At 45.1% G+C, this 26,378-nt stretch overlaps 1 protein-coding gene across 13 annotated transcripts in view; it reads left to right on the top strand.

The window, feature by feature from the left end:
• The window catches only part of MED24 (mediator complex subunit 24), a 53,713-nt gene extending 30,638 nt beyond the window's left edge, over positions 1-23,075 (top strand). For 4 of the 13 annotated variants that reach the window (XM_083708646.1, XM_083708651.1, XM_083708647.1 and 1 more), the window contains 13 exons: positions 256-398; positions 3,899-3,936; positions 5,532-5,614; positions 6,041-6,219; positions 6,783-6,882; positions 7,324-7,499; positions 8,342-8,606; positions 9,941-10,122; positions 11,653-11,746; positions 14,026-14,125; positions 18,619-18,699; positions 19,630-19,778; positions 21,941-23,075. In XM_083708646.1, coding sequence (XP_083564772.1) covers positions 256-398; positions 3,899-3,936; positions 5,532-5,614; positions 6,041-6,219; positions 6,783-6,882; positions 7,324-7,499; positions 8,342-8,606; positions 9,941-10,122; positions 11,653-11,746; positions 14,026-14,125; positions 18,619-18,699; positions 19,630-19,778; positions 21,941-22,057 — 1,707 coding nt within the window. In that variant the 3' untranslated portion in view covers positions 22,058-23,075. Of the gene's footprint in view, positions 1-255; positions 399-3,898; positions 3,937-5,531; positions 5,615-6,040; positions 6,220-6,782; positions 6,883-7,323; positions 7,500-8,341; positions 8,607-9,940; positions 10,123-11,652; positions 11,747-14,025; positions 14,141-18,618; positions 18,700-19,629; positions 19,779-21,940 lie in introns of all 13 variants that reach the window. The other 9 variants (XM_083708654.1, XM_083708644.1, XM_083708655.1 and 6 more) reach the window with 4 other exon arrangements.
• The last annotated feature ends 3,303 nt before the right edge of the window (positions 23,076-26,378 follow it).

Here is a 26,378-nt window from a genome sequence, read left to right as displayed (position 1 = left end):
CATTCAGCTGGACCACGGCATGTCCACATTCATCTTGATTTTTAATTTATTTTTATTTCTCATATTGCATTTTTTTTGTTTTGTTTTACAATTTGAATTCTGTGAAATGGTGATGAATACCCACGGGCATGTGGTTAAGTTGCTAAGAGCTGATTTCTCTTTACACAATTCTCTGTAGTTTGTTCCCTGCCGGCTACCAATCGGGAACCTTCGTCGACTCAATTACTTTCTTTATTTATTTCTCTGCTACTCCAGACAATGGATTCAGATCACTCGAAAACCCCAGAAGGGCTGCTGGGTGTCTTGGGACATATGCTGTCTGGGAAGAGCTTGGATCTGTTGTTGGCAGCTGCAGCAGCTACAGGGAAGCTGAAAGTCTTTGCCCGGAAATTTATCAAGTGAGTGGGTCTGGATATGATTGGCCACTGCCTCCTTTCAAGTTGGGGAGCTGGAGTCTGTCACTACGGTCACAGAGCGTGCAAGTGCTAAAACACCCACCCACAGCTTGGTTGAGCTTCTGCTGTTCTCTGGCCTATTATTTAAAAAATAAATAAAAAATACCGTATTTTTCGCTCTATAAGATGCACTAGACCATAAGACGCACCTAGTTTTTGGAGGAGGAAAACAAGAAAAATAATATTCTGAATCTCAGAAGCCAGAACAACAAGAGGGATTGCTGCACAGCGAAAGCAGCGATCGCTCTTGCTGTTCTGGCTTCTGGGATAGCTGCGCAGCCTGCATTCGCTCCATAAGATGCACACACATTTCCTCTTACTTTTTAGGAGGGAAAAAGTGAGTCTTATAGAACAAAAAATACTGTAGTCTTTATTAATAGTAAAATAAAAATAGTAAAATAAAGTAAGGTAAAATAGTAAAAATAAACAGTGGGGTATTAGCTCCACCCAAGGCATGATGAGGAGCAGCAATGGCTGGGAAAAGATAGACATAACATTTTACAAGGACAGGAAGGAACACCACCAACAGAATAATTGTCACACACAGGAGGAATAAGGATATAGTTTGAATGCTTCACCTATAGATTTATAAATCATTTAATGTGTTAAAATGAGTGGATGTCATTCATATTACAGTTGTTGTATAACGGATTGTTATTTTGGATGGAATGTATTTGAGATGAATAAGGTTTGGAATGCAGAAAAGTAAATAATCAAACCATTAGTTCTAGCACATGTGGGAGGCCACCCAAATTTTATAATTTGATATTTGAATGATTGGGATTAGTAATTGTACTTTGATTTGGCATTGTTATAATGAGGCTACCATTGGATTATTGTAATTGAAATCTAATACAAATTATTGAGGGGGGGAGGTAAAAATAAAGTAAAGTACAATTAAAATAGTGAAAAAAGTAGCAAAATAAAATAGAACAGAACAGATAAACAATATGCTCCAAGGCTATAGTCTCACCCAGCCTTGCCCTTCCAGTTCTGAACTTGGGAGAATGAAATATTGTGCTGTTGTCATTCAAATGGAGCTTGCAAGGCTGATGTGCAATGGCTAAAATGCAGTTGAGCATCCATTGGTTGAGTGTGTTGGAAGCTGTACCCCACCTGGCTTCTGTCTACATAGGATTCAGGCTGTTTTTAGATCCGCATCAGCACTTCCAGGCACAGTTCAGTGGGGGAACCACTGCACAAGGTGTCGGAGTAAAGCGCCCCCAGCTGTTAACAACTTAAATATCCCTATCATGTACAAATCGCTCTTGATCTGGAGTTCGTTCTTCCCCTTCCTCCCCCTGCAGAAACAATGAGGCAGATTCTTAGAATTCCCATTTCGCATAGATGGGAAACTGAGGTGGTGGCCGAAGCCTCGGTGGCATGGTAGGCTGACCTATCTCACAGCAAGAGCAGCGTGAACAATGTCAAATTAGCAGTTCTCGTTAATGTTTCTCTCCCCAGACATCTTGTGAAACACTTCTCATGACATGACATCACTGCATGTTGTGTTCCTCTGCCCTGGGAGTTGGGAAACTGGAAATACGTGTAGACATGGTGACTTAGGTGTTGTTGGGGCAGCCCAATACAGATCTGCTGCTTTCAATGGCAGCCAGGTGGCTTCCCCAATGTTTAGCACTGGCCTTGGATCTAAGCCTTCAAGCCCGTAAGCCAATCTATCCTAACAGAACACAGGCACTATATGTCTTTTAGCTGTAAGGCTGTTTTGCTTTTCTGATTCCTGCCAATGACAAGAGATCAACCCCCTATCTCCATTCCTCTTCTTTTATTCCACAGCCCATCCCCAATTCCATGTAAGGCTGCTGCATTTTTTTCTGAACCCATTTGTGTCTTAGCTGAAGGGGCTATTAGGTAGCCGCTCACGAGGCTGTTAAACCTCCCACAAGTGGTTATTTTACAAGCACACTCTGGCCTTTCTGTACTTGAGCAAATCAAGCAAGATTGTGGGGTGGGGGGGGGTCTTCTCCCACCCGTTATTAGACGCAAACAATTCTCCTGCAGGGTAAAGACAGATTTGTTTTTGATGTTGCTGTCAGGAGGGGGAACCGGGAGTGGGAGGTGGGGCTGGACTATCTTTCGAGCCATGTGATGGTATATTTCTGTCACAAGACTCCTGTCTGAATAAATCTATTCCACTCCTCCACGTATAAGCTGCAAGCGTGCGAGCCCTAGCGCTGCAGTATAGCTGCTGTGGCCATGTGTAGTCCACACAAGTGTGGAACATGATACCGAGTATGTAATTCAGCATCCTGTGTGAGGTTGAAAGCGAAAGGCTGTGCCATACCAGAAAGCAGGGCTTTCTTTCAGCCAGAACTCACCGGAACTGAGTGTGTCTGAGTTGGTGGGTTCTGTCACCTATGTGGCGCGTTCCGGCAGCTCTAGCACTGCAGCACGGTGGTGTGCGGCAGAGGCTGTGGGCGGCACATCTGTGCGGCAGAGGGTGGTGGCATAAGGCTCTGGAACTGGTGGTGAGAACCTTTCTTAGGCGATCCCACCCCTAACAAAAGCTCAACAACTTGGGTGCTCCTCCTAAACAAGTTCCGGCACTTCTTCTATCTAGAAAAAAAGCCCTGCCAGAATGTCAAAATGTTTGCATTATGGGAACTTGGCTTGCTGGATGAGCCATATCTGGGTGGGAAAGGCCTGAATCTTTTCCAAAAGAGTAAAGGCAGACTAAGGCTGCATCCACACTGTATACAGTGGTACCTCAGGTTACAGACGCTTCAGGTTACAGACTCCACTAACCCAGAAATAGTACCTCGGGGTAAGAACTTTACCTCAGGATGAGAACAGAAATCGCACGGTGGCAGCAGGAGGCCCCATTAGCTAAAGTGGTACCTCAGGTTAAGAACAGTTTCAGGTTAAGAACGCACCTCCAGAATGAATTAAGTTCTTAACCCGAGGTACCACTGTATTTTCAGAGCATATCTAAAGCAAGCCTCCCCCCCCCCCAAATATGGGAACTGTAGCTTACCCACAGCAGAGCTACAATTCCCAGCACCCTTTACAAACTTTAGTTCCCAGGATTCTTTGTGAGAAGAAATGTGAATTAAATGTATAGTGTGTGCACAGCCTAAGAGGAGAAGAATGGAGGCGGGGAATGGCTAAGAAGGTTTCACCTTGATGAGATTGGTAAAAAGAAAAAAGGATGGGACAGCACCCAAATTCAAGTCCCACTTGAGAGGTGCATTTAGTCTTGCCAAGTTGCTGTCTTGGTTCTTCTTATCATCTGTAGAATGGGAATGATTGCGACCTACTTTTTAAGTTCACATTGTGTTTCGCACAGCAAGGTGATCGACATTTTAGAAAGCAAAAAAATAAATACATGGGGGCAGTTACAATACTTGATTTGGTCTCTTACAAAATAAATGCAGCCTTAGCTCATTCTTTTCCCTTTTCTGTTCCTTCACCTCTCATTTTAGGCTTAATGAACTTACCAAGCACATCAGCGGAGAAGGCTGTAAGTCCCTGTTGTCTTGCTTTATTTCTTTTCTTTTCAGTCTGATGTTACTGCAGCTCCTTCCTGAGGCTCTAGGTTTTTTTGCGTGTTAACTGAAAAGTCTGGAGGGGGTGGGGAAGAGTTGAAAGTGAGCCATGGTGCCTGGCAGCGTAGGCAGTGCCAGCGCAGCATTCCTGATGCAACAAGGGGGACATTCAAGTTATGACTGGGGTCTCTTTGTCTTTTGGGCTACCACGTGCATCCTCCCGTTTCCCCACCACCCCTGAGAATAGTCACTTTGTGCTGCTTGGTGGGGGACCTCGGCCCTGGGAGGAGAAGGGTTAACTTGCAGCTGTGAGCTTGCCCTCCCTCTCCTCTCCCCTTCCTTTCCTCCCCACAGTCCTCTGAGCGCCCATACAGCTCAAGTCCTTTGGATGGAGTGATGTGTGTGAATCCCACTTAACCCAAGATAAGGATTCTGAATGCGTTTTGCATGTGATTAAATGCACAAAAGACCCTCTGACCTTCCACTGGACTGATGGGAAAGGGAGCTCTCTTTAGCCATTGGCAGTTTTTGTTTCCTTCTCGTTCATTTTTCAAGATGTTTGGAGTGCTTTGAAACTGTTAATCTTGGTCACACCCTCAAAAGGGTTTGATAAAAAGTGAGGAGCTGGAAAGAGGGGCCTGAGTCTGATTTTCATTAAGGATGTCCATTGCTCTGTTCTTGCTGCTTTCTATGATTACTATAAGGCCAATAAATAGATAAGGATGCAGGTGGCGCTGTGGTCTAAACCACTGAGCCTCTTGGGCTTGCCGATCAGAAGGTTGGCGGTTCGAATCCCTGCGACAGGGTGAGTTCTTGTTGCTCTGTCCCAGCTCCTGCAAACCTAGCAGTTCGAAAGCACACCTGTGTAAGTAGATAAATAGGTACTGCTGCGGTGGGAAGGTAAACAGCGTTTCCATGCGCTCTGGTTTCCGTCACGGTGTTCCATTGCACCAGAAGCAGTTTAGTCCTGCTGGCCACATGACCTGGAAAGCTGTCTGTGGACAAACACTGGCTTCCTCGGCCTGAAAGCGAGATGAGCACCGCAACCCCATAGTCGAATGTGACTGGACTTACCCGTCCAGGGGGTCCTTTTTAAATAAATAGATAGATCCATGTTTTTTTTAGGGGGGGTGTCATTTATATATGCATGTTTGGAGGAAAGGCAGAGAAGATGCATGTACCAAAAGCCCAGGCAACAGGACTGTTTTCAAAAGATGTCTAAAAGAAAGCAGGGTTGAGCCCTGCCAAGACTTCTCTTGGCAAGGAGTTCCACAGGGCAGGGCAAGCCCCAGGCTAAAGGCGCAGCGAAGGCATATGGGATGAGGGACTGCCAGAAGCGCCCCATCAGAGGCTGTCAGTTATCAATGAGGGACGTAAGGACTCAGGAATGGAAAGAAATGAAAAAACACAGAGCGAGAGAACTCCTCTTGTGTCAGTACAACGAACAAGAATGTAGTTGCAGAGCACTTCTTATGCACCAGATGTCGTTAATGGTCATAATAAATTACTGATATATCTCTTGTTGCTGTTGTGTGAACTTATCATTGTGGGTTTCCTCCCACTTCTCTAGCCAAAGCGGCGTCAGTCAGAGCGCTTCTCTTCGACATTTCCTTCCTCATGCTGTGCCATGTCGCCCAGACCTACGGCTCTGAGGTAGGGTCTTCTCTGCGCTGTACAATACGGGGGCAAGGGAGAGGTAATGGTGGAGGAGAGGTTCTCTGCATAGGCACAGAGATGTAAGTAAAAGGGGGTTCTTCTCTGAACATGTGCAGTGTACCTTCCGAGCTTTCCACTCTCTTCTCCCCTCCACCTGTGAGGAATATTTTTAATTTGCTTTGAGTTTTGTCGTGAGCCACCCTGAGAACTTGGCAACAGGGTACCATGAAAATGCCATAAATAAACAAATTGGGTGGCCAGAACCCTGACAGTGAGGGCTTATTCCAGGCACGGGAAACCAGGTCCCATGTTCATGCCCTGCATGTGTTGTCCCTAGCCTCTCACTAGGTGGCACTGTTGCTGTGGTCGAGGGCTTCATGATGTCTCTACCCTGCCCAACCCCTTTGGCCTTCTCTCTTTCAGGTGATCCTTTCTGAAGCTGGTCCACCTGGGGAAGTGCCTTTCTTTGAGACCTGGATGCAGACCTGCATGCCAGAGGAAGGGAAGATCCTCAACCCTGACCACCCTTGCTTCCGGCCCGATTCCACCAAGGTGGAGTCTCTGGTTGCTTTGCTCAACAATTCGTCAGAAATGAAGTTGGTGTAAGTAGCTGTGCTAGAATAGCTTGGCCTAGGAATTGGTGCACTAAAAATAGCGCGCTGGAGGTTCCCTCCTCTCCTGAGCACCAGTCACTTTCTTCATGCTGCAGGGCTATTCGTTGTTTTCTCTGTCCATGCTGTAGAGCGGATTCCTGAGACTCGTGGCTTTCAATTTCTTAAAGCAGGTTTCTAGTCCTCATGGTTGAACACAGGGCAGGCAATCTCAACAGAGCTTTCTGATAGTTAAGATGTGGACTTTCTGTGCATCCCTAGCTGCTCCTGCCTCCTTCCTTATCCTGTATACATGGTTTCACCAACATTTACGTTTGGTGCCAACAAAACCTGCAAATGGTGCATAATTCTGCTTCTGCTTACTGCGGGAGGGAGAGACTGGAAATCTTTGCTCAGCCCTCGCTTTTGAGCTTTTAGCAGGTATCGCTAATACACTGTCAAGAGAAGAGGAGGCGGGTTTGGAATGGGGGAGGGAATAGCTAATGATCTCCTATATTCCTGAGCAGTTTTCCCCTTGATTCTTTCCCTCCCTGTATATCTTTGCATCTGAGCAGGCAGATGAAATGGCAAGAAGCGTGTCTGAGCATCTCTGCTGCTATCTTGGAGATCCTGAACGCTTGGGAGAACGGGGTTCTCACCTTTGAGTCCGTCCAGGTAATGACAAAGAGCAGGCTTTTCTAGTGAGCCTTGTATACAAAGGAGATGTGTTGCTATTCACCTTTTAAAACCCCCCCCCCCACCATTCAGAAGCAAAAATCCAAATCGGGAATGGTGCAAAAACATTCTGGGCTGTACCATGCAACAGGGAGGCTGCGTGTTTCTCCCTTTATAGAAAACCTCTCTGAAAAGAGAAAACTGTAGCAACAAACTCACTGCACAATCCTGATGATTTGGTGCTTTAGGCTTGTTCTTTCTCTTGCATATGGGATGCATAGAATTGAGAGTTGGAAGTGATCTTAGAACTACTGCTGCAGTTGCAGTGTGTTTGGTATCCAAACCATCCCTCAGTGAATGAAAAGTAGAAAATCTAGAGTCTCAACAGCTGCCTTTTTGCCTCACTTTCCCTCCTCCTTCTCCTCCTCCTCTCTTCCCCAGAAAATCACAGACAACATCAAGGGGAAGGTGTGCAGCATGGCCGTGTGCGCTGTGGCCTGGCTCGTAGCTCACGTCCGTATGTTGGGCTTGGACGAGAGAGAGAAGTCATTGCAGATGATCCGGCAGTTGGCAACTCCCCTGTATGCTGAAAACACCCTGCAGTTCTACAGTGAGAGGCAAGTAAGAGTCTGGGTAGCAGAAAACAGGGTGTTAAGCTAAGGGTTTAAAATGTGGGGTAAAGGCTGCATCTGCAGGGCAGGATTACCTGCTTGTATTCTGCTTTGTGCCCCCGGTGCGTGTTCTGCTTTTTTGTATGATTTCCATGCTGATATCATGTCTCTCATAAAAAAACCACTGAATTAAGCATCCTGAAACTTCAGATATAACTGGGAGGCGGCCCAGGCTTTTTGCTGCATGAAAAAAAAAGTTTGAATACTCTTTGGTTAAAGCATAGTGCTGCTAATGCCAAGGTTGAAGGTTTGATCCCCTTATGGAACAGCTGCATATTCCTGCATTGCAGGGGGTTGGACTAGATGATCCTCAGGGTCCCTTCCGACTCTACCATTCTGTGATTCTATGGCTCCACAGGCAGTACGGGCAGTGAGCAGTTGATCAGGCTACTCTGGCTACTCTGGCTACCAGGCTGCACTCCCACTGTTCTTAAGGTGGCCATCCTGGGACAAAAAGAGCATCAGAGGGAACCTGCAATGTGAAGCTGCTGAATTGCCACTCATTCATCTGGGTCTGAGAGACAATGGTTTCCTGTCCCAGTGCGAGGGTTAGATTTACACAGCAGCGCTAAGATAATTCTGTTATTCCTCAATCACTGCTGCTCTGAAGGGTCATTTTGCAAATATTAAGCTCTGGTCAAAGACTGCTTCAGCACATTCCTTAGAGCCTCAACCCCTTGGAATTTGGGGGCATCAGCAACTTGGAGCTGCCGAAGAAGCCTTGATAAGGATGCAGGTTTAGGGTGGTCATACTTTACCCTTTTTTCTCTCCCCTGCCCCCCGTCCAGAGTGGTGATCATGAGTTCAATCCTTGAGCACATGTGTGCTGATGTCCTGCAGCAGACAGCTGCGAATATCAAGTTCTCAGCCACAGGAGTCGTCACTATGCCCTACTGGAACTTCCTTCCTGCCAAGAAGCCAATCAAAGAGGTGCTGATGGGCGTCTTCTCCAAGGTGCTGGAGAAAGGCTGGGTGGACAGCCGCTCCATCCACATCTTCGACACCCTTCTGCACATGGGTGGAGTCTACTGGTTCTGCAACAACCTTGTCAAGGTACGGGCACACGCGAGTACTGTACTTTTCCAACAGCTAGAAAAAAGACTTCACCTATTGGAGGCACTACGTTGTAAATGGTTTTCCTGAAATTGTTGTGGGTGCCAAGATGTGGGTTGTAAATGCTTAATAAATAAGTGGAATAGCTTTGCTTTTCATAAAACAAGTTGCTTTACCTAAGTGGTCAAAAGGCTCTGAATTTGTTCTGAAAACCCTCACCCACTCTCCTACGAGGCAGAAAAGTTTTCTTTCTGCATTCCCGCTTGGGTGAGGCAAGACTGAAGCAGAGAGTGGCTTGCCTCTAAGTCACCCAAGGGATTCTCATGATGACGCCATGATTTGCATTCTTGGCCTTACCGTAGCTCATTAGCAGCTACATTCAGCCTAGATGAGGCTACTCGGAATTGCAGTCTCTTGATGCCTGGCCTCAGCTGCATGCCTTCCTATATGCATATTTGAGAAAGACCTGTGAGCTAATTATGAATAGTCAAGTCACATAATTCTAAGCTCAACCCCCCCCCGTTATATTGCCTATTATTATTATTATTATTATTATTATTATTATTATTATTATTATTATTAACTTAAACCACACCTATATGACTGGGTTGCCCCAGCCACTGTGGGCAGCTTCCAACAGAATATAAAAAAGCAAAGAGGAACATCAAACGTTAAAAACGTCCCAATACAGGGCTGTGTTCAGATGTCTTCAGAACATCTGATGGGAGGGCGGTCCATAGGGCAGGTGCCACTACTGAGAAGGCCCTCTGTCTGGTTCCCTGTGGCTTCACATTTCGCAATGAGGGAACTTCCAGAAGGGCCTTGGAACTGGACCTCAGTGTCCAGGCTGAACGATGGAGACAGAGACTAAATGTCCACAGTGATGGACTCAGGTGGAACTGCAGAGCAGACAGTTTCCAAAGCTTCAGCACCATGACAGACAGTCCTGGGGGTATTTGTAGCTGCATGTAGTGGACTGAATGCCTCCTAGGTATATTCCCTGCTCCTAGCCACCTGAGAGGTGGGCTTATGTGGGTCAAAACTATGCCTCTCTCTCTCTCTACCTACCCCCTCCACTTCTTTCTGTTGGGGATACTGCAAGAGGAATGTTTCTTCTTCTGCGTTTAGCTGCACGGTGCTTTTCTATGGGGCTGTTTCTGACCACTGACAAAGCATGGGCGAGAGAGAGAGTCTGTGTGAGTTTTGTCCGCGGCCCTAGGCTGCCATAGGCTCCCAGAGTAGTTCGGCACTCATGGCATTAAGCGAGGAGCGAATGTTGCTGCTCGTTGCCCCTCTGCTCTTGTGACTTTCTGTTGTCCTCTCTTCCCTCTCAGGAGCTGCTGAAAGAGACACGGAAAGAGCACGCAATGCGGGCTGTCGAATTGCTCTACTCCATTTTCTGCCTGGACATGCAGCAGCTGACGCTCACCCTCCTGGGACACATCCTGCCCAATCTGCTCACAGACTCCTCCAAGTGGCACATGCTGATGGACCCTCCGGGCAAGGCTCTTGCCAAGTAAGAGATGAGCAGACAGGTGTTAATGAGCCCCAATTCTGTGCTGGTATGAAATCCACAAGCCAAAATATGATGTGATGCTAAGGACACTGGTGCCATTTTTTTGCACAGTTTATTCAGTTTCTGGTTGCCATGAGAAAGGGAAAAATATTGAGTGCAGAAGCTCTGTCTCCAGCTTCCTGGGAATCCTGCATTCAGTAGTTAGCAGGTACCAGTGAGGTTACAGGGAACCAGGCAGAGGGCCTTCTCAGGAGTGGCACCTGCCCTGTGGAATGTCCTCCCATCAGATTTCATGGAAATAAGCAACTATCTTACTTTTAAAAGACATCTGAAGGCAGGGAAGTTTTTAATATTCGTTTGGGAGCCGCCCAGAGTGGCTGGGGAAACCCAGCCAGATGGTAAAGGTAAAGGTATAGGGACCCCAGACCATTAGGTCCAGTCGTGACCGACTCTGGGGTTGTGGCGCCCATCTCGGGAGCCGGCGTACAGCTTCTGGGTCATGTGGCCAGCATGACTAAGCCGCTTCTGGCGAACCAGAGCAGCGCACAGAAACACCGTTTACCTTCATACCTATTTATCTACTTGCACTTTGACGGGCTTTCAAACTGCTAGGTTGGCAGGAGCAGGGAACAAGCAACAGGAGCTCACCCTGTCACAGGGATTTGAACCACCGACCTTCTGATCAGCAAGTCCTAGGCTCTATGGTTTAACCCACAGCACCACCCGCGTCCCAGCCAGATGGGTGGGGTATAAATAATTATAAATTACTATTATTGCCCTGTACCCTTTCAAGCCATGAAAACTAGAGTCTTTCCTTCCTTCCTTCCTTCCTTCCTTCCTTCCTTCCTTCCTTCCTTCCTTCCTCTTTCTTTCTTTCTTTCTTTCTTTCTTTCTTTCTTTCTTGTGAAAACATTTTGCTGAGCGCTTTAAAACATGTGAAATAATGATAGCTGAAAGCTAGAAGCAATAAGACATGGGAAGTTGAAAAATGACCACAAATTGAAAACGCTGTTAGAGGCAAGCTTTGGGAATGAAACATGGGAGTCCTTCCAGCCCATCTCCAAGGCCCTCCTAGAACTTCAAAGCTTAATTCCCACAAACACTAACAAGAAACATATTTTTTTGCATCAAGGCAGTAAAAATGGCACAGTTTCACAACCCAAATGCAAGCTTCTAGGGTTCACTCCATTAAACCACAAGCTCGGCTTTTCTCATATTGCCCCAGCAATATGTTGTTTCCCCCTGTTGAGGCCGCCTTCCAAGCTTAGCGTGACATACTGTGTGCTGGGGTACCAGGGATGATGGGGTCCAGGGAGTGGGAGTGGAAGAATGCATTTATTGATGTAAACTTAAGGAGACATTCTCTGATTACTGATCTCCTCCAAATATGATGCTAGTTTCCCTGTACTCCATATACGGTATGAGAATGTCGTGGTTCATGAAAACCCGCATCCAGTAAGGAAAAGCAAAAAATAAATAAAAAATCACTTGTCCTTCTTTGGAGCTGATGTATGCTTCTTTTTCCATTAGGCTGTCTGTGTGGTGTGCCTCCAGCTCTTACTCCTCCCACAACAAGGGGCAGACTTCGGCTTGGCAGCGCAAGAGGCACCGAGAAGATATAGAGGTAAACTGCTGTTCCCACAAGGATGTTGGGAAAAGGAAAACAGGCCGCAGTGGATTGATAAGTGCAATTGGAGTGGTTGGATTTGAAGAAGCGAGAGGAATGAATGGGGGAAGGAGAACTGTGCAAAAAAGCAAACTTGTACAATTTTCAGTTGTAAAATTTAATTATGATTTTTCGTTTTAAAAAATTAATCGCAGTTTTAAATTGTAAGCTTTGAGACTGTAGCAAAGGAATTGTCTTTTCTTGACCTCTAAGAACATTAGAAACCAGCAACACCTTGTTGGATCAGACCAAGGATTCAATTCAACTAGCGTTTCGTTTCCAGGAACAGCCAGTCAGTTGCCTCCGAGAGGCTCAGAAACAGGGCATGGAAGTGACAACCTTCCCTTAATTTATGTTCCCAAAATTGAACTGGTATTGAGGTTTTTTGTCTCTACATGACTAATAGCTGTTTATAGACGTGTCCTTCATGAATTTGTCAATCCTTCACTAAGGTGATCTGATTGTGGTAAGCTATCTTCCCCGCCCCCCCCCCCCCCCCGCCCCTCTGATATTGTGTAGCATCTTGGACTGCATGCAACCCTATCTGAAACAATTTCGGACTTCAGTTTTCCTTACTTGCTTGCATTAAAAAATATATATGCAGACCCCTGAGATATGAAACTTTATTGATACCAAAGTGACTCCCTATGTTCGCTAAGCTCTTGGGCAGGCATAGGCAAACTTGGCCCTCCAGATGTTTTGGGACTACAACTCCCATCATCCCTGACCACTGGTCCTGTTAGCTAGGGATGATAGGAGTTGAAGTCCCAAAACATCTGGAGGGCCGAGTTTGCCTCTTGGGAACTTCACCAGTGTCCATGCATCAGATAACGTGGCTCTGCAGTGTTAGAAATTCCAAAAACAATTATTATTAAGTGAGCACACACAGAGAAAAAAGTTCTGTATGAAAACAAGAGGTGTGGCGCACAGGGGAACAGGAAAGTCTTTTTTCCCTCATTCTATCCCTCGCTCACTCCCTGGATGCTTCTTCAGCTGATCCAGTGAAGGAGAAAAAACATAGTTCAGTAAGAGTATATACTTGGGTTACAGGAGGCCCCAATTTCAGTCTTCAGCATCTGCTGGTTGGGCTGCGAAAGACTTCTGCCTGAATCCTTGGAGAGACATGGCAAGTCAGGGTAGAAAATACTCTGCTAGGCGGACCGACAGTCTGACCTTTGTACAAAGCAACCTTCCAGGCTGGTGACTGGGAATGGCTGCCGAGACCATATGACACTAGTCCTGAGAGACCTACATTGGCTCCCAGCACGTTTCTGAGCACAAAGTGTTGGTGCTGACCTTTAAAGCCCTAAACAGCCTTGGCCCAGTATACCTGAAGGAGCGTCTCCACCCCTTCTGGTGGTTCCCTCACTGCGAGAAATGAAGCTACAGGGAACCAGGCAGAGGGCCTTGTCGGTGGTGGCGCCCGACCTGTGGAATGCCCTCCCATCAGATGTCAAGGAAATAAACAACTATCTGACTTTTAGTAGACATCTGAAGGCAATCCTGTTTAGGGAAGTTTTTAATGTTTGATGTTTTATCGCTATTATTATTATTATTATTATTATTATTATTATTATTATTATTATTCTATTGGGAGCCGCCCAGAGTGGCTGAGGAAACCCAGCCAGATGGGTGGAGTATAAATTAATTAATTAAATTATTATTATCGCATTATTATTATTATTATTATTATTATTATTATTATTATTATTCTATTGGGAGCCGCCCAGAGTGGCTGGGGAAACCCAGCCAGATGGGTGGAGTATAAATTAATTAAATTATTATTATTATTATTATTATTATTATTATTATTATTATTATTCCTGTTTCCGTGAGATCAGTGTGCAAAAGCAGCTTGTCACATTAGCAAATGGAACAGACATTTTACAAACAGGAGGGATAGCATTTCATTTCTACAGTGTGTCACATCCATTGTGGAGTAGCTCAGCCCTGTGAGGTAGGTTAGAACTGGAGTTTGAATTGGGGGCTTGTGGGTCGCAGCTCAGTCTCAGGCATCACACTACAATGGCTCTCTGGCACCTCTACTTCCTTCTTTTAAATATGTTGATGAGAAATGGAGTATGTGAATCATCCTTTTTTTTGAGAGAGGCAAAGATGAGACAGTACAAGTCCATACATGAATGACAAAATCAGGACCAGACCGCCTGCCTTATTCATGGTTGTGTATATCAGTAACCATGATGGACTCTTTTCTGTCCTTTTGGTTCCTCTTCCAGGATTACACCAGTCTCTTCCCGTTGGATGATACCCAGCCTTCCAAACTGATGCGCCTGCTCAGCTCCAATGAGGAAGACACCAGCATCCTGTCTAGCCCCAGTAAGTGGAATCATGGTGAGAAAGCTTTTCCTGAAATTAATATGAGTCCAAACAGGCTCCCTGGAAAAGACTAGCCAATCTTGAATCCATTCTAAACCTGACTAAAGCTCATTCCACTTCCTCTCTCTCTCCTTTTAATCACGTCAAAACAACACCTTCTCTCCATGTAGGAGGATTCAGATTAGATGGATCTATTTAAAAGATTTAATATTTTGCTTTTTTTTAAAAAAAGTTATTTATTGTGAACTGTGCTTCCTCCAAGATAATAAGTAAATAGGTATAAGCCACAGGAAATGAATGTGGGGGTTACTTTGTTTGCTTCAGGGAAAATGTAGGTGTGCTGTTTGGAATGGGTGGAGGTGTCAGAGCTCAATGTAGGTCACATGCAGCTCCTCAGCTATCTAGCAATTCTGGCCCTTATTGGAGGCTTCTGCACATCATTTTGATTTGTAATTGTGCCCCCTGGGAGGGTATGCTACCAGGAGCAAGTACAGTGGTGCCCCGCAAGACGAATGCCTCGCAAGACGGAAAACCCGCAAGACGAAAGGGTTTTCCGTTTGCGAGTTGCTTCGCAAGACGAATTTCCCTATGGGCTTGCTTCGCAAGAAGAAAGCCCATAGGGAAATCTCCGGGGACCTCTTTTAAATGCTGGCGGTGGGGAGCAAAGCCTTTCCCCCCCCTCCGGCCTTCAGAAGAGGTCCAGGAAGGCCGGCGGGGGCTGAAAGGCTTTGCTCCCCACCGCCAGCATTTTATTTTATTTTATTTTTTATAAATATTTATTAAGAATTTTTATAAGAAAAAAGCATAAATAACAAACAACATTGCTTATGTCATACACAAAATTTCAAAACTCGTTTGGACTTCCTCACGTCTCCCGCTCCCACTTACATTGTTAAAAAGTTTTTTCAAGCAAATTATCATCTTGTTTACAATCTTATATCCACTCGTTTAAATATAATCTGATAGTTCTCCCAACGGATTTGTCTTTTCCTTAATCTCACTTATCATCTAATTTCAATCTAGTTTAGTGGTGGCCAATTATTTATGATCAAGCATCCTTCTTAACATTCAATCAAATTACAATATTTTTGTAAATAAGTTTTAAATTTCTTCCAGTCTTCTTCCATCCTTTCTTCTCCCAGGTCTCGGATTCTGCCGGTCATCTCTGCCAGTTGCATATAGTCTATCAGCTGCATCTGCCATTCTTCCAGTGTGGGTAGATCTTGAGTCTTCCAATTCTTGGCAATGAGTATCCTTGCTGCTGTTGTTGCGTACATAAAAAATGTTCGGTCCTTCTTTAACACCCCCTGGCCGACAATACCCAAGAGGAAGGCCTCTGGTTTCTTGGTGAAGGTATACTTAAATACCTTTTTCAGCTCATTATATATCATTTCCCAGAAGGCCTTCACTTTAGGGCAGGTCCACCAGAGGTGAAAGAATGTTCCTTCATTTCCTTTACATTTCCAGCATTTATTATCAGACGAATGGTATATTTTGGCCAGTTTAACTGGGGTCATGTACCATCTGTATATCATTTTCATTACATTTTCCTTCAAAGCATTACATGCAGTGAAGTTCAGCCCAGTGGTCCACAACCTTTCCCAGTCCACCGCCAGCATTTTAAAAGCGGTCCGGGATAGCAGGGAAGCGCTTCCCGCTATCCCGGACGGCTTTTGAAGGCAGACGGGGGGGAGCAAAAACTCTTCTGAAGGCCGGCGGGGGGCAAAAGTCTTTGCTCCCCCCTGCCTGCCTTCCCGGGAGAGCGGAGAAACGCAGCGCTTTTGAAGGCAGACGGCTTTTGAAGGCAGACGGGGGGGAGCAAAAACTTTTGCCCCCCGCCGGCCTTCAGAAGAGGTCGGGGGACAGACTGTCCCCGGACCTCGTCTGAAGGCGGTTTCCATAGGAACGCACTGATTGATTTTCAATGCATTCCTATGGGAAACCGTGCTTCGCAAGACGAAAAACTCGCAAGACGAAAAAACTTGCGGACCAAATTAATTTCGTCTTGCGAGGCACCACTGTAAAGGTAAAATTTCCTACCTTGCTGACTTTTTAAAAGTTAAGGATAGCAGTACAGCACAGAACACTGTCGGCAGTGGAAGTGTCCAAAACGGAGTCTGGCTCAGCGTAGGCATCCAACTCGGATGGAAGAATCTCTTGATATGAAGGAAGAAATGGCGCAGGAACTAAAAACCAAAAGCTACTAGATGGAAAGAAGACAAAAGTCCCTACCAGAGAAGAATGGCAGGTTAAGTTGGTGGATTATGCTGAAATGGCAAAAATGACTGGAAGAAATCAGGAAGACCAAAATTTCAATAAGGAATGGGGAAAATGTATAATTTATCTTAAAAACCATTGTGTAAACAGCTAAAATCATTAGTAGGATTGGAATAGCACTTGTAGTTGAATGTTGAGTTTTGGATATAATGGAGATATGAAAGGTTTGGGTTATTATAAAAGATGCAGGAGGAAATGGTTAACACAAGGACCCACAAAGGGGAGGAAGTTCAGGAGTTTTTTTGGAATCTTGTTTTTATGTTGGTTGCTGGACTGTAAAATTTTAAACTGAAAAACTAATTAAAAAAACAACAACTTAAAACTACTTAGAAAGAACTGAGACCTGGATGGGCTGTGTCCAGGAGGAGCTGTAAAAGCTAGTAAAAGGTGCTTCATGCCACAAATCCCACTTGGGCTTTCTGTGTTCTGGGGGACCAAGAGCCACATGCAAAGAGAAAGGCCACTTTCCTATGCAGCTCCAGTTATCAGCTCACAGATGAGAACCAGGAGATCAAATGATCAGTAACTTTGTCAGTAGGGGAAACTGGTGACCTCTTGTTTATGGATATGGAGAACATCACTGCTCATCACCTTGGATTCTTGCCCGGTGATTCAGAGATCTTGTTTTTGTATATTTCCATTGCTCTCGAGGCCCGTGATTTCCCTTTATTTCGTTATCCTTTTGTTGTGGTTTTACTTTTGTCTACATAACAATGCTATTGGGGAGTTTTCTCTCCCTAATTCCTCCTGTCATAGCAGTGATTTGGCACACCCGTGTTTCCTCTCTGATTTGCATACGAGATTATTTACAACCAAGCCTCTATCCTTGATCCAGCTATGAATCAGAGGGAGTGTTGGAATTTAACTTCCTTGTTTGCAGCGTCATTGCATCTGATTCCACTCTCAGGGCAATTCCATGGCAGAATTGTGGAAATGGATAGAGAAGGTCTGTGAAACCCACCATCCAAAGCTGAACTGCTTAGCTTTTAAGCACTTGGTGGTACAATAGATTTTGTAGAATATCTTTGTACATTCCTCAGTTATGCCACATAGAACAGATCTGGGCACAATTGGCGCTGGATTTAACAGTTGACCAATCTCTGTGTTCATGTCTTCTTAAAAAAAGAAGTTTCTAGTCTAGTCCTCTTGGGATATTTGCAGCAGGTACTCAATCACACCTTGTTCATTTTTCTTTTTTTAGTGTTCTAACATGCAATGTGGTAAGACGAAGTTAAATCTTTACATTTATATAGTGCAGGAGTGGGGAACTGGTTATAACTAGCGGGCCAGATCATTCTCCCTCTCTCTACCAACAGCCAGGTCAACATTTGACAAGTGGGCAGGGCCACCACCTGTCATTCATCTGACATCACACAATGACATCAAGTGACCCTTATTTGCCCACATGGTTTGAAATCAATGTGCTGGCAGAGGGACAGCCTTCAAAGTGCCAGTGATTAACTGATCTTCGGATCTTGGGAATCCCCTTGCAAACTGCTCTGGAAGACCAGATGATCTTGCTGGATCTTGACAAACTCTTCACAGGACTTGATGATCAGCTGATTCTTGAATGTTGCAAAGCCCTGTGCGCAGTGCTTTGCTGGTGCCACCAATCAGCTGATCGCCAATGCTGCAAACCCCCATTTGGCTTGAGCCAGGTCTTTATGCATCCCATACCTGACATCATATATTACATCAGGCATGGGGCAGGTGCCCTGGGCTTGTCCAAAACGGTCTCACAGAACAAATTGGGGGCAGTGGGCTGGCAAAGCCTAATTATGCCTGCAGGCTGGAGCTTCCCCACCCTTGACAGACTGCTTTCATACGCCCAAATTCTTTCACTTACATTACTATGTTGTAATCATTTCAGTAGTCGTGCATAGTAGGTCAGTGCTATTATCCCCATATTGCAGTTGTTGGCCTGTTGCCCAAGAGAAAATGGCTTGAGGCCTTGTGGAGGTAACGTACGTTGAACACTTGGAAATACTAAATTGTGGTGCTGTTAGTTTAATGTAATGTTGTTGAACATTAGGATGGCGATCCAACATGATCAAAGTGACTTGCCAGAAACCTGCTGCTGCTGCTGCTGCCATCTTGTCATCCCAAGCCCCTCAGGCACCCAGCCCATTAAAAAAGGGAAGGAAGGTCCAATTCAAAGGCATTTCTTGTTTGGGATGCAAGTAGTCACCAAACTCTGGTATTTTCTCTACTTTCAGCAGACCGCACGATGAGCACTTCGCTGTCCGCCTCGCAGCTGCACACAGTCAGCATGAGAGATCCTCTCAACAGAGTTCTAGGTAAGTCTCTTCAGTCCTAGCTAAACGGAAGGGAAAGTTATAGAAGCAGGCTGGGCACCCAGCTGGCCTGGTTGAAATGTAGCTCAGTTTATGTGGGGCTTTGTTTGATGATCACTAGGGGTTCAGCTGTGAAACCTGCTTTTGAACGTTTTATGGAATGATAGAGGCAGAAGGGGTCTTTGAAGTCATCTAAGCCAACCCTTCCTTTATCAATGCACGATCTGCGGTGTAGAATAAAACAACGACATCCCTGCCGGGTGGTCATCTAGACTTCACTTAAATCAAAGCAGAGGAACCTATCACCTCCTGAGGCAGTCTGTTCCACTGTCAGGCAGCACTATGTTAAATCTCTCCAGTACCATGAACTCCCTGCTTGGTGGCCTTGGGCAAGACACAGCCTGCCGGCGTGCGGTTACTGATGTTGGCATAAACTGAATCTAGGATCTTGTGGCTGCCAAACGAAAACCTGTTGGAGATATAACTGCAACAATAGCACTTTGTGGGGTTCTTGTAAGGATCACAGAGAAAAGATGCACTTGAAATTCTTTCTATAGATATAGATGCATGTATGTATGGTGAATATTACTATTAACATTATTACAGTCGTATCTTGGAAGTCGAAAGGAATTCGTTCCGGAAGTCCGTTCTACTTCCAAAGCATTCAACTTCCAAAGCGCAGCTTCTGATTGGCTGCAGGAAGCTCCTGCAGCCAATCGGAAGCTACAGAAGCCCCATTGGACGTTCAGCTTCCAAAAGAACGTTTGGAAACCGGAACAGTCACTTCCGGGTTTCGATCATTCAGGAGCCAAAATGTTTGAGAAGTAGGGTGTTCGAAAACCAGAGTATGACTGTATTTTTAAAAACTGAAAAGGCCTCAAAATAGGGGTTTAGAGGAGACAATGCTTAGTTTCTCCCTCTTCTGCTCCCCAGCCAACCTCTTCCTGCTGATTTCTTCCATCTTGGGAGCCAAGACAGCCGGGACACACACACAATTTGTTCAGTGGTTCATGGAGGAGTGTGTAGACTGCTTGGAGCAAGGAAGCCGTGGCAGCATCCTCCAGTTCATGCCCTTCACCATGGTGAGCGACTCCCATTTTCCTCTTGAAGATTTCTGTAGTCTCTCTTCGGGCTCTTGGTCCATTGCTGCTCTCTAGGAAAGCTTTTGGCTTATAGGGGGTTGCAGGCAGACTTCTTCCGTGTGACCTGAGTAAAGCCCCAATTCCTGCAGTTTTGCTCACTCAGCAGTCACAATTCAGCATGGCCCCTGGAAAGTAAGGAATCATTAAGGGAAGCCACCTCCATACCTTTGGGTGCCCTATTTTAGCCCCTTGAACTTCTGAGCCGTGCAGAAAGAACTGTCACCTGGATCTCGGTCCTAGTTGGTTCTTTGCACTTCAGAGTTCAGTTTTGGATGAATTTAACAGATAGAGAACCACGTAATGTTAGGGGTGTTTGCTTCCAAAGTGGCTAAACGGTGGTGTACAAAACATGTGGGTTTTGTGTGTGGCGACAATGCACTATATGCCAGCAAAAGTGTTACCATGAGCTAGGGGTGGGGGGTGGGGATGCCTTCTAAGTACCCAACAGTCATATGACCTGGCCCAGAAAGGCACAAGCAAATCTTCCCTTTGCAGTTCCCCAATGCATGTAGACCAGTCTTCTCCAACTTGGTGCCCTCCAGATGTTGCTGGACTGCAGCTCCTATCTTCCCTTACCATTGGCATTGTTGGTTGAGACTGGTGGGAGACATAGTATAGAACATCTAGAGAGCACCAGATAGAGGAAGGCTGGTACAGATGATCCATATGAATCCTAAGAGTTCAAGTCTCTTTGGTTCTCTGTTGTTAGGAAAGGCAAACACTAGAGGGAGTCTGTTGGCAGGAATTGACAGCTCCAGAGACAATGACAGAGGAGTAAGTGAGGGTCACCCTAAGCTGCAATCCTGTGTACAATTAATTGGTGTAAAGCCCATTGAACATAGTGGAACTTAACTGCTTGCATAGAAATGTACTGTTAAACACATGTCTTAGGTTGAGAGAACATAATTGATCCCTTTCTCTGACTTGTACATGCATATACCTTCCTCTTTGAAGAAACACTAGAGATGTGAGTTTTGCAGAAATATGAAGGTGGGAATCGTCCCCAGCTTTTGATGGTGTCTGTTGTGTGCATGTAAAACTATATTTTTAAAGCTTTATTGAGTTTGCATATTACAGAATGTTGGGGTTGATGTAGAATGTAATCCTGCAGACGTTTCAAAACCAACCAAATCATGTGTATAGAAAAACAGTTGAGAGGGAACAATTGTTGAAAGGAACATAATAATAATAGTAACTGTTGTCATTATTATATTTAAAAGCATCCTTTTAGTATTTAAACCAGGGCTCAGGAACCTGTGGTCTTCCACCTCCCATCAGCTCCAACCAGCGTGCCTAATTGGGGATGATGGGACTTGTAATCCATCAACAGAAGACCACAAGTTCCTGCTCCTGGTTTAGAACTTCTGCTGTACTTGTTATTCTGCTTTACCTGTTATTCCACTTTGAGCATAACAGGTAAGGTTCCAGTATCTCCTCAGCTACTGTTAATCCTATGCTGGGAGTACCTAGGCCAGAAGGTATAAATTCTCAATATCAACCTCTTCTTAAAGGGAAAAGGATCTCATGGGGAAATCTACTCCCTCACCACCCTGGAATTTCCAGCTTCCTCAGCATCCAAAAGACTCTGGGAAAAGAGGGTTGTGTAAAGGCCAAATAAAGTTTTTCATGCCTTGAGGAAAAGCAGAAAGGAAGAAGCCCAGGCCGGGGAGTTTAGGTCATCAGCTCCTGAACAAACTTCCAGTAGCCTGAGATACGCCTGCTGTTCTCTTGTAACTCTCCTTATCCCCTGTATTTCAAATTTGTTTACTGCTCAGAATGCCTTGGCAGAAAGACAATAAATTTTTTTTATTGACCTTTTGTAGCTATTTATAGCTTACAAATCCATGAATCATGCCCAAGTCTGCTAATATTTACAAGTGCAGTAAATAAATATAAACACCCCTACACGCGGTATGAGACACAGGCTAGGCAATGCATCTGGATCAGTGCCACAAGCTCTCTTGAGTTGTTGCTTTGCCATGGAGGGAAATGGGTTGCGTCAAAGAGGAACCTACACTACACCCCAGAGCTCACTCTGCTAGCATCTACTTGCCACTGGCATGTCTTCCTTGACCTCTTTCCCCTCCTTTACTTCTGGGCAGGTGTCGGAGTTGGTGAAAGCATCCACCATGTCTAGCCCAAGAATTGTGCTGGCCATCACGGATCTCAGCTTGCCTCTGGGACGCAGGGTGGCAGCCAAAGCCATCGCTGCCTTATGAGCATCCCGTGGGTCCTGCTGCGGGTGAGACAGGGAACCTACCCTAAGAGCAAAATCCCACCGATGGGATAATGTTCCAAGGAAGCTGCCACGTGGCGTGCGTTGAATTGTGTACATGCTCTACAGAAGTGGGCATTGCTGTGATGAGAAAATACGCCAGGGCAGACCCCTGAGTCGGTTTCCAAGGCATCTCAAGAGTGTCCTTCCAGTTGGTTTGGAGTCCCCATGGTTGCCATCCCAGCTTTTCCAGGGATCCTTGGCGTTCCAAGTCTTTCAAGCCACACCTCCACTTCTCACACCTGTGACGTCTGAATGTGTCCATCAGTTTTTGCTAATACTTCCCCCCCCCTTTTGTTTGTCTTGTTTTATAAATGCCTGGGTGTATCTTTTTCTCTTTAATGGTCAAATACTTGAACAAAGCTACATTTACAAGCAGCACATCCCATTACAAGGTGTCTCAGAAGTGCCATGCTTTTTGATATTTGAGCAGTATGTTTAAAAAAGTTACAGAAATCATGAAAACAGCTATTCTTTTTTATATATGTATGTATATGTATATATAGTTGTTATTCATTTTCAACAATATAGCAGTTTATCAATGTATAACATGTATTCTCAATCTAAAAAATACAAAAACAAATTTTAAAAGTTTCTGATCAAGACATCGTTATAATTACATTCAACAATTTTCTAATTAGGTCCATTATGTTTCAGCATGGAAAAAAGCCAGCCTGGTCTGGGGCAACCAGTTTGTATAATAAGTGTTTTATATGATTGGCTAGCACAGAGGTAAATATCTTGTAATCTTGATTTATCAATTAGCTTTATTCTATACCACTATTTTCCTCTTCAGGAATATAGTGGCTGAATTTTGCAAACAGGAGAATGTTGACAATCCTATATGCTTCCCCTCCTTGTCTTTGTGTATATAAGTTTAGACAATTTCAGTTGCTTTTTTGTATAAATACTGGGGAGAATCCTTATTGTCCCCTCTTAATAAATTCATATGGTGAAACACAGAGCTATGTTTATCCCCTGGTTCCATGATCATACCTTGGAAGCAGAGAGTTTGGGATTGCACACATAACTGAACATCCTGGGAATCTCAGCAAATTTCTAATCATTATGGAAGCAAAAATAGGCTTTGAAAAGGAGGCTGTTTTTGGTGGGAATCCCAGGAGGTTAGATAGGATAGTGTTGGACTACTGAGCAGGGGTTTTAAGGCCCCCAACCTCATTTTATTTCACCCTCAGCATGTTAAAATTAACAGGGAGTCTTGCGTTAGCTTTATTATGGCATAAGCTTTCATGAACTGGAGCCTACCATCGAAAAAATCTTATACCATATTAAATTTGTTAGTCTTTAAGATGCCAGTAGACTTTGATTTTTCTGCTACAGCAGCCTAACCTGGTTACCCTTCTGGAAAAATGTTTGCCTTAAAATTGGTTGCCTTCGCATTGCTGATCTAGGATTGCTGTAGATGAGGAAGTGCTACTAAACACCTATGGTTTCCTGGAAATTCCAGAATTTGTGAATGTGATTGCTCACAATGTGATCGTAAACCATTTGTCTTATTTTATTGCACGCATGAGTAATAGGCAGTTCATCCTGCATTCCTTCTGATTCTTGTGACAAGGTCAAGGGGTGGTGGGTTTTTTTTAAATTACCTTTGGAATCGTTTCCTTCCAATATACCATGGAAGACTTGGTGAGGATCATTAAGGAGATAGCTGTAAAGATTATTGCAACCACCAGTTGAGTTCTTTGTGACATGGCTTGAACCTGCCTCCCAATGTGTAGCAGATTGCATTTTGAGTTCTAACAAGTTGGACATGGGATGTCAGAGAGCTGGGTGGCTTACAAATTGGGGAAGAAGAGTCTGACCAACAGATTCCTCCAGAGGCTTTGTGTCATGCACTTATATGCCACTCAGCTGGGACAGTTTGCTAATGAAAGTGGTGGGGTTGCTGATCTAGAACCCAACCATTCATGCTGGGTGAAACTCAAAAGCCGAAAACAGTAAGACTTTGTGATGACGTTGACCCCACCCTACTTCCACACGCATTGTAGGGTGGCATCATCCTGGCAAAACTGCAGCCATGTCAGATAGACTCCCATCTAGCCTCAAGCAACTTGTGGGTGGAGGGAAAAGTTGTCCAGAATCCATTCATGGAGATGAATGGGCTTTGCTCATTTGGTGGTGGTGGAATTCAATTGTCCCAGTTCTGTAAGGAAGTAGTTTTCCCTCCAGATCAAAACTGGTTAATTAAGTGCGTACAGAAGAAATATGGGCAGAAAATTCAAGCAAGTGGATAAAAGCTGTACTTGCTTGGTGAAGGTGCATGAAAACCCCTGCCCACTGAACTGTCCAACCTGAGGGATGGGGTGACAGTTCCTTCCCCACCACAAGTACCATTCCTGTCCTGAGCCAATATTTGTTTGCTAAAAGCAGTCAGTGCAGAAGGGCCGAAAAGAGTATCTTGTGAAACTTATTCCGACACTTCCAGCTAACGTTCAAAGCATCAGACTCCGGCTGCTTCGCCTGCAGAAAGATGTTGCAGGGGGCTTAATATTTAGTTATGTTCTCTACAGCCAGTGGAGAACCAGTGTGGTGCAGTGGTTAAGAGCGGTAGTCTCGTAATCTGGGTAACCAGGTTCGCGTCTCCGCTCCTCCACATGCAGCTGCTGGGTGACCTTGGGCCAGTCACACTTCTCTGAAGTCTCTCAGCCCCACTCACCTCACAGAGTGTTTGTTGTGGGGGAGGAAGGGAAAGGAGATTGTTAGCCGCTTTGAGACTCCTGAAGGGGAGTGAAAGGCGGGATATCAAATCCAAACTCTTCTTCTTCTTCTTCTACAGCCATGGCAGGTACTGCAACCTGCCCCCAAAGGCGCATTCCTCCATTGTCTCCTGAAACGGACCGATGAAAGCTACATATTACCTATCTATATGAATGCATCCATATAGATGTGATACAATCTAAAGTGATACAATCCATTCTGCCTCCTCATTCCTTCATCATTGTGCTGCATGTGTAGACCAAGCCTGAGCTGGATGCACATCTAAAACTTGTGCATGTTCCTACAGCTAAGATGCCAAATCATCACACTGGACATAACCCACAGGCATGGAAAGAAGAGTCACTCATGTGTTCTCTTTTCTCCACCCCGCCCTCTGTCCTTTTGTATGAGATCCAAATATTATTGGGGCTGAGTCTAATGATATGTTTAGTGGTTCAGAAGTCCCTGATACCTTATAGGGAGGGGGGCTAGGGAAATTCCCAGGATCTTCAGTAAGCCCTTCCTGATCTCCCAATGGATCCAGTAATATCTGAGTGTAATTTACAGGTATTCCTAAGGCCGTTTCATTCAGGATATCCTGGGTGTCATAGCAGCTCTTGAACATTTGCGTCAAGCGTTTCCCAATATGAATCATGAAACCCCAGAGAGTCTGAGGCATTCTGGACACAAGCAGGACCTAAGCATGAGGTAAGGAAACCTCACCACCTGCAAGCCATGCTTGTGGGAATTGCCTGTGATGTGCAAAGAAGACGGCAAAGGAAAAACGAAACAAGCAGGGTTTCCAATCAGATTCTAGACTATTTGTTTGGCTGGCGCATGGCAACACCCCCATGTCTCAATCACACACAGGCACACAGCCAGCGCACAGCTAGCCTGAAAGAGATTGCCAACCAATCGCTGCAAACTGGACTCTGCTGATATGTAGTCCATACAAATTTTAATGGGAATTGTGATCTGAACTCGGTAGGATGGTCAGCCTTTTGCCTGGTTGGCTTGGTGAAACATGTAAAAGGGACCCTTGTGGATTTGGATTTGATGCTGTTCTTGGAGTCTGGGTTATGTTTCCTTCCTGTTTGGCTGGATGAGGAAGCAACAACTGACCCCAGATCATCGTCCAGAACACTGTTGGTTGCCAGGATTTGCACTGGAGCAAGTACGCATGAAATAAATCTCAGGGTGACTCAAAGTAAAGTGGTTACACTCTGTATTGGAGAGCGCTTATGTCTGTTTCCCCCCCTTCTTATTTCCTGTGAACAAGATATAAATAGCAGCATGAGTGGTCGTCCAATTCTTATGTAACCCCCTAGAGTTGGAGTGACTTCTTCAAAACGAAAGAGTGGGCCATAAATCCCACAGCCCAGGGAGAGGATGATCAAGGTCTATTGCCTGTGACAGCAGTTGATTGACGTTGGTAGAGCAAGGGACTACAGAGGCCATAGTTGTAAATCTAGGGAGTTGAAATATGATGGAGGCCTTTGGCATGCGGAAAGTACGTCTGCAAAGCCTAGGCTCTAGCATGACAG

Source organism: Podarcis gaigeae (assembly GCF_964106915.1).
Source record: "Podarcis gaigeae genome assembly, chromosome: 13".
Classification (NCBI taxonomy): domain Eukaryota; kingdom Metazoa; phylum Chordata; class Lepidosauria; order Squamata; family Lacertidae; genus Podarcis; species Podarcis gaigeae.
This window is presented reverse-complemented; position numbering and strand designations above follow the sequence as displayed.